Consider the following 8857-nt stretch of genomic DNA (forward strand, 5'->3'; position numbering starts at 1 on the left):
TTTATAACAATCGTGAAAGGCATAGAGGGAGCAAAAACGTTTGAGAACCCCTATTCTAGATAACAGTTGAATAATGCAATCAGAAACTTTGTTCTATATACAAAAGGCTGAAGCAAAAGGATCTAATCCATGACATAAAAATTAAAATCACCTTAGCATGTTTTTTTGGCCTTTGAAAGTCCTTTGAAATATATAATACAATATTATGGAATATAATATAATAATATTTGAAATGAAAATTTCATTTACGTCGATAACCAGTTCATTTTCAACTTTCGTCAGATTGAGAGTAAATGACGTTCTCAGTACGCTTCGTTATGCTTTCAATGCCTTCAAATCCCTTCAGAGAATAATTCAAACTTCAAAACTCTAAATTCAAAAACACCCATCCCGCCAAGGTACCAAGTTTCTATGTTGAGGAGAAAAAAAAAGATGATTATTAATTCATGGGTTAGCATCTACATGATGCAGAGGGTTTTGTAAATCCAGAAAGACAAAAGCCATCCCAAAAAAACATGGAATCACTTCATTGAAGCCCACGAAATACATATAAGGACAGACATCACAAGAACCAAACCTTCTTTCTCGTTCCAAACTAAAAACCTAATTCTAATTAACATACATTCTAGAAGCTGACGTCATTGTATCCCAGTTTAAATTCACTTCAGTTCGCAATAATATTATTTTGTCTTTATGTGTGTTTTTAAATGTGTTATGTTTATCATTTGAGACGTCTGTTTAGAACATTTTCTTCCCAGTTTTTACGTGGTCAATTAATAGGAAAATGAGGAAGGGAATACGGTGCTTATTGGGGGCTTCAATCATCTTAATATCGAGTAATCAAAGGATTAGTTACCTGAAATCATTAAAAACTGTTTGTTTAGAAAAAGCTTGTTTAGACAGACACGTCAAAACGTTTTTACAGGAGCAGTTTAAATAAATAAGATATAATGTGAGATAAGGGATATTCTTCGAAATCTTCCGATCACTGTTTTTGTATTTGTATGATTTAGTTTTTGGATCCTTAAAACTGCTTGTAATCATTTTCTCGCATTAAAAAATCCTAACTTGACTACCATCATTTTATCTCAGATTTTGTTTCTCTTTTACTCTGCTTCAATCTTTTGAGTTGGACAAAAAAGTCTCGGTTTTCAATATATTCTTAATTATGTTATCTAAATAGAAAATAATTTAAAATTAGGCAATAAAATAATCTTAGTTTAAGTTAGATTTTGAACAAAACTATATCGATTTCGAGGGCAATCATACAGATTTCCTTTTCTTCAGGAGCAAAAATGTGAAAAGCAACAGTTTTTTTATATTGAAAGCAATAAACAGGAAAACTATTTTGCTGTTGAAGAAAGAGACCTGTGTCCGATCACCTAAAAGAAACCAATAGAATTTTATTCATAATTTATGCTAAACAGAGGTTTCTTTATAATCTAAGTGTTTATTCTCCAATCTGTAAAAGAATTATTTGTCACTTCATTTTAATCGAAAAAATAATTTAATGTCGAAATAAAAAATCTAATGCTTGAAAAAACAATTTACAAGAAATATTTTTTATCATAAAAGTATATTATCGAAACTTATATTTTTCTCACGCGAATGAAACTCAATTGTATTTACGTAGAAAATGAATGTCGAAAGTGATTTGAGCTGTCTGTGCAACGATTCAGTGATTTGACGTATGTGATGAAACCTGTTTCTTATGAACAGAAATTTGTAAAGAATTATATATAATTTACATTACTGTAGTTTTTTTTTATTTTTCTTTGCAGGTCCTGTAAATTTAGGTGCAGATGCTCCATATTTGACACCACACGGGGATCTCATGTCACAGAGGTCCAGCCCAGACAGCGTTCTCAGCTTAGCGTCGGACGCATACGGTCCGCCCCGATCCTCTTCTGCCGGATTTCCGGGCAATCTCGGTGGTCATCCGGCTATCTCCGAGACTCAAGTTTGGTGACGGCACGCCTACCTGGCACCGCCTGTGTCAATATCGTCTGAATGAAGCTGAATGTTTTAGGACATTGCCCATCTGTCTTAACTATAATCATAATGTTGTACAGACGAAAGCAGAACTGTCTCTGGACCTCAGGAAAAAGCCGAGAAGAAATAAATTCATTCAGTTTGTAATTATTTGTTTAACTGAATATGGAGCAATCAGAAGATTCAAAAAGTCGAAGACTTTGTAGCATCGAGTACATGTTATGCCAGAGATTATTTAAATATAAGCAGCAATTAAAAAAAAAAATTGCTTTATTTAATGTATGTCTGTTTTGCGATAAACGTAATCAACAAATTTTTAAATCTTGAAGAAGAGTTTTATAAGTTTGCCATTTTTAGTTGCAAAATAATGATTTAAAATTATTGAAAATAAATTCGTTATGAAGATTCGTGAAAACTTGCCTTTCTATATTTATTAATAGAAAGAACTTTTTAATTGAAATCAGAACTTAATTTTCAAAATTGGATAAATGAATATTAAACAAGATTTAGAAATGTATATAAATTTAAGTAAAATGGTAATGACTTAAAGTGATTTTTACGAATGCAAAAGAATGCTTACAATATGGTTAAAGAAAGTAAATACGAAATTGTTTTTGTGAAAGAAAACAAGCTTTCAGTATGGAATGAGACTAAATCGCACCCTAAAATATTATTAACTTATCAAATAACCCACAAAAATTAGTCAGTGTACTTTATATTATTATAGCAAATTATTGTATTTTATTATGACATAGAAATGTCTATTGTGGTATAGAAAATATTTTACTACGGTATGGAAATACATACTAGAGGAAAAAAATTACTATAGAAATATTCTATAGCATAGTAAAATATTGTATTTAATTAGATAGATTAACTTTCATTTTAATTAGAAATAAGATTAATCCTAAACAGAAAAACATGCTGTCATCAACTATTCATTTAAATTTCTTTATCTTTAAATTTTACTAAAATAAAAGGGGAGTTTTATACTCGAGTGGGTTTTATTTTGGATACTCTTCAAATTTAAATGCTGAGGTAGATTTTTAAAGGCAAGTAATTGAATTTCAATGATGGCATCGCAAAAAAAATGTATTTTTTCCAGTTCCTCAAATGTGTACATTTATTCCAAACTTTCGTCTTCGAAGTATTAATTCAAAGAATATAAATTTAAAATATTTCTGGTATTTCAAAATTAATGCTGGCATTTAATTTTGAAATTAATTCTCATTAATTAATAAGAGTTAATTTAAAGCATTTTCAAATGAGAATTGAATAAAATTAATTCTCATTAGTGCTAATAATTTTTATTTTAAAAAATACTCCACAGGCTGAAAGATTTTTCTTAAATTGTCCAGTGAAGATGTATGCTATAGCTTTTATGAATATGAAAATAAAACTGATATGTTTACAAAACTTAATTCGAAAATTTATTGAAGTAACAGAATTAGCTGGAACAACAAAACTTCGTACTGGCTTTTGAAGTTTCCAGTTCCATACAGTAAAATAGCTGCCTAGCTCATCTAGTTAATTTGAATCTGTCAGAATGGATGAAAAATATACGAACTCGTATATCTCCTTCTCAATCTGTTATAGGAGCAAAATTCTAGACTTCCGATAATGCATCTGACAAAAATTCCTACCCCTCTAAACCAGCCTTGGAAAAGGGATTTCACAATTCATTATTATTATTTTAGTAAACATTTTTTCCCCTTCTCCACCTTTCCCCCTGATTTGGCCGTTAACTTTCCCTGGCGAAAAATTACGTACGGGACAGACGAGCTATGCTTTAGTTCATCTTTAAAATAAAAGAAGATAAAAACAAAAGAAACAAAACGAAGAGTGGGAGGAAAAACAAAGAACGTTTTGGGGGGAGCTATACGTGAGGGAAGGGGGGATGCTTGTTCGAAATTATTCTCTCTGCATGGTTCATCAAGGATGGGAAACATCACAGATGTTTCACCGTTAAACCGTACTAACATCCTAGGGCTATGCTTTGGTATATACATCCACGCTCCCTACACATACATGCATACCTTCAAATATATATATATATATATATATATTAATACCGTATGGGTAGTTGTACAGCTTTGTTATAGCTAGCAGGGAGAAAAATCGACCATCTGTTTGGGTTTCTAACTAGGCATTGCTACAGCACTTTTTTTCTTTGCAATTTTTGCCTGTTGTGTTTTATGCTTTGTTTTTGCAGTTTGGGGGTTGCCTGAGGTAGAGTAAAGCGTCGTGCATCTGGGTTTAATATAAAGTTTACCCATCGTCCTGTATTGTTTCTATTGATGGAGTTTTAGAAAACAGTAAATAGCACTGCGCGAAGAAGCATTTTCTCCACTAGTTCATTTTCGCCCAGTTGTTCCATTTTATTTTTTTATTCCCTTTTTATGTACCAAGATTTTCACATTTCGAAATTTTGTTAATAGCTCTGGAGCGAGATGGTATGGATGGAAGGTGAAGGTGGGTTGGTGTTTTGGAATTGTCTCTCGCGTATTTCCGAGGTTTTCTTTCTTTGTTTTTTGTTTTTATGTCTTAGATTTTGCGAAGTTTTTCAGAGTTATTTCCCTTCCCCATGGAAAATTTTTTACAGCTTTATGTTGCTAAGTAATCACGAAACACTTTGTTTCCACAGCACTTAAATTACAGGAACATAAAATCATTTAGGCACTTAAGATTTAATAGCAGCCAATTTTTCTAAATGAGACAAAAGTGATGTGTGCTCATCTACCATATTGTCGAAAGTCGTTGGATAAAATGAAGTCTTATTTTAGGTATGATACTAAAAAGCACCTTCTTAAGTAGACTATTTTCTGCACCTTCATTTAACCCCCCAAAAATATTTATTCGCTTTCAACTTTCGGCAAGTATATAGCAAAATTAGTTTTCCTTCAAACGAAATGAAAACCTCAGAGCAAAATTTCGATGTTTTGTACTCAGGTATGAAAAATCACCTGATTTGCTTATATTTTTGCTACTCTTTATTTTGTAATAATCTTTTACTCAGTTGAAATTTTCGTTTAATGAAACATTATTGATTATTTGAATAGGATGCATCTGGAGAATTCTAACTTACTTATTTTTAATGTAAAATAGAGCTTAAATTTAAATACTTTATCTTGTTTATATCGCTTGCAATTTCTTTCTATATTAGACAATAGTTTTATTTTTTTAAGCTCCAAACTAAGTATATTTAGACATATTTAAAGTGCACTTTTCTTCTAAAAATGTAATTCTTCTGAAGCAAAATAAAATTTTAAATGATGGTAACGAAGGCAGGATTTCCTTTCAGCAGAGAACAGCTAAATGAATTTAGCTACATATTCTATCAATTTTTAGCTTAAAGTATGTAAATATTATGAAATAAATTCCTTTAAAACAACATAAGTCACTTATTACATAAAGACAGCATTTGTGACTAAAATAAGAATACTTTGGCACTCTTAAATTCTGTAGTTATGTCAAGTATAATTCAGCCTAAATAGTGATTTAGAAGCCCCAAACAAAATAAAAGGGTATTATGTAAGCTATGCAGTGAAATTTTCTTACGTTTAACACATCTGTTATATATTGTCGATGTTTAAGTCATCCTCTCTGCATGCAGTTTTGCACACTAAAAGGACTTCTGTAACTTCTAAGTAGGGGTTTCATGTAAATAACCATAAGAATGTTACATTAAATATAACTGTATAAAGAAGGAATAAAAATGTTAAATGAATTTCCGACTCAAAATAACAATCTTAAACAATTAGAAATATCAGATTCATCTAAAAATAAATATATCTAACTGCCTCTTAATGTAAAAATTAATTATGAATTATTAAATATTATAATGTAAATATAAATTAATGTCATTTTCTATAAATCTATTTTGATCAATTGATTTTTCTTGCATGAAATGAGAGATATTTTTTAAATTGAAAATTCTATGTGATACAAGTTTTTACAGGAAACAGACGTTTTAGAATATCACAAAAAGTTATTAAAATTACAAAAAATTACAAAAAATTATATACAGTTAATTCGACCTCTTAAGTCATTTCATACTTTTTTGGGGGCTTAAATTAAATAATAATTTTAATTCTTTTACCAAAAATTTGTATTCACTCTAATAATAACATTATTAAAAAGCAGTTTCGAATTCAATTCGCATTCTCTTATCATACGAATAAATATTATGTAACTTTCGAAGTAAAATTAAAATACCAATTTGTGAAAATATTTCGCATATGTTTATTTCCTCTTTTGCTATCATTCCTTTTATTTACTTTGCCAAAATTTTATTATATTTCAACTTAATTATTTATGAAAATTATTACTTCTTTTCAGTACATTAATATGCTCGTGGTTAAAATTTATTTTTTATGAAATTTTAAAAGAAAAAAGAAATTTGCTATTATAAGAGAACTCTTCTAAGTAAATTATATCAATTATAACAAATACCAAGAAGAAATTTAACTTATATAAGTGCATTTGACAAGCTCGTAAATTAGAAATACTTGAATATGAATCTTCATGCAGAAATTCAGAACTTTTTATTAATAGAATTTTATAATTCAGAACTTTTTTTTATTGTAGAATTACCACAGTATACGTCTACTGTTAAGAGCTTAAAGAAACATTTTGCTGCTGTTATATTTGATAATCTCTGGCATTGAATTTCTTCCTCGGCAAACTGGTCCAGTTACAAATACAGAGAATATATCTCATCACAATTATATTTTATTTATTTGTAACTGTGAGACGAAACTGTTACTCATTGTTTGCTAAAAAATATATAAAAGATGTATGTAAAGACATTCTGCTGAGCACTACGGAAACCAAAACGGTGTGAAAAATGTAATTTCCTATTTCTTGAATTGATTCAGCACCAAGACTTCAGTGCAATCTTCTATCATCTTCACAATGGAGGCACAATGTGAAGAATTTATGAGGCAATTTTTGTCTCGTTGTACATGTAAATAAAACGAAAGCTATCTTTTCGTTGCCATTAATGTTTCATTGTCGTCCATAGGAGTTCCAGGAGGTGAATGTTCCATATTTATAAAAAATAAAGAAAAATATATGATTGGTTCAAAGACGACTGTTTGTATATTAATTATTTCAAAAGAAAAAAAAGGATAATGATAATAACAAGCTGTTTCGTTATCGTTCTTTTTATGATTTTTTTTTTTTTTTTTTTTTTTTAAAGTTTTCGAACCTTCTTGCAGTGTAATGGTTGTTTGCGAGCAAGTTATGTAAATTTTATTGGTGCAAATATATTAAAATGATAATACATTCTCAGTGTTCGTTGCCTTTATTTCATATTGTTGCATTTTACGGATTCGTGAATTTGGAGTGACTGATGTCAACACTTAATGAAGAATCAAAACACAATTTATTCATTTATTCGTCACTATTTCACAGTACAGTTCCAAAGACGCCTTACAGTCGTCAAAAATCTCTGAAAAACACGCTGAAACAATCAGCAACACAGTCTTCAGGCTATCAGGCTGTAACGGTTAAGACAGCTTCACGGCAAAGCAGTAAAGTACAACTCCCGACACGGTTCGGTCGCTCTTAAGCTAATCTCTGAACTCACAACACTAATATTGAACTTAGCATACTCCAAGATACTCTTTACTCTGCATACAGGCAGGGTATATATAGCTTTTGATCTGCCTTCGAGAACATTCTCGGGAAAACAGATAAGAATTCGTTCTAGAATGTTCTCGTTCCGTCTATTCCATATCGCCAAATGAGCAAATTCGCGCCAAATCTGGCAACCCTGCCTTTCCTTGCCACTTTCTAGCAAATCGAAACACGCTTTGCGGGGAAACTATCTTACCACAGCTGGACATTTCGAAACAATATTCACTTTAAGTAACAAGAATAAAACGCGAATTACTACAATTCGAAAGCTACTTACATTTTTAAGCCTTCCAAGTTCTGCTAACGCAGTAGTTCAGGAAAAACAACGGGACTTAACATATGGATTGTAATTTTGTGGTACTAGAAATGAAAAAATACAGATATTTTTTATAACTGAATTAAATCCATCAATGAACATATGTCTGATTAGCATTTTTGTTAAATATAATACAGAAGTGCTTTGTATAATGAAACTCAGACAAGTTAAAACATTTTTACGAAATACTTAAATGGTTCGAATGAACTTTTGGCTAACCATGCCTTAGATTAAAAGAACATATCTTCATCTATTAAGACTGTACTCTCTATACTTAAGTACTATACTGGTTATCATAAATTAAGGAAAAATCACAAAACTCACGATTATGAAAAAGTTACATGTAGAATTTTATGAAACTTACCCACAATATACAACACATAGTAAGGTATCAAATAATATAAAAAGAATTTACCAGACAATTATGGCAGTATAGAAATTAGCACATGTATATAATGAACAAATCGAAGATATCAGTTTGCTATTGTAAAAGTACCTTCAATATGGAATATAATCGCCTCTAGAAGCAATACAGCACATTCAGCGATGTGTGATGCTTTCAATTACGCGGTCTATCAGTTCCATAGGAAGCGAGAGCCATTGCTCTTGCAAAGCAGTTGCAAGCACGGCAAGAGTCTAAAGTGGCGGATTGAGAGCAGCTAAACGTTTCCCTAAAGCATCCCAAACGTGCTCGATAGGATTCAAGTCCGGGGATCGAGTTGGCCACTTCATGTGCATAATTCTTTCCTGTTGAAGATAATCATATACGATGCGAGCCCTGTGTGGTCTTGCATTATCGTCCTGTAACAGGAAAGCATCACCTATTGCCCCGGCGCATGGGCGCACATAAGTATCAAGGATATCATCTCTATAAACATGAGCATTCATGGTTTCCCTTGGAAAAACATG

At 30.9% G+C, this 8857-nt stretch overlaps 1 protein-coding gene across 2 annotated transcripts in view; it reads left to right on the forward strand.

Moving 5' to 3' along the window:
- Positions 1-7284, forward strand: part of LOC118181844 (LIM/homeobox protein Lhx5-like) — a 425656-nt gene extending 418372 nt beyond the window's left edge. For both annotated transcript variants that reach the window (XM_085821076.1, XM_085821078.1), the window contains one exon: positions 1782-7284. In XM_085821076.1, coding sequence (XP_085677202.1) covers positions 1782-1969 — 188 coding nt within the window. In that variant the 3' untranslated portion in view covers positions 1970-7284. The remainder of the gene's footprint in view (positions 1-1781) is intronic.
- Positions 7285-8857: the final 1573 nt, after the last annotated feature.

This window comes from Stegodyphus dumicola, chromosome 7 (assembly GCF_044657685.1).
Source record: "Stegodyphus dumicola isolate Sdum_Otavi_A_Nest chromosome 7, ASM4465768v1".
NCBI lineage: Eukaryota > Metazoa > Arthropoda > Arachnida > Araneae > Eresidae > Stegodyphus > Stegodyphus dumicola.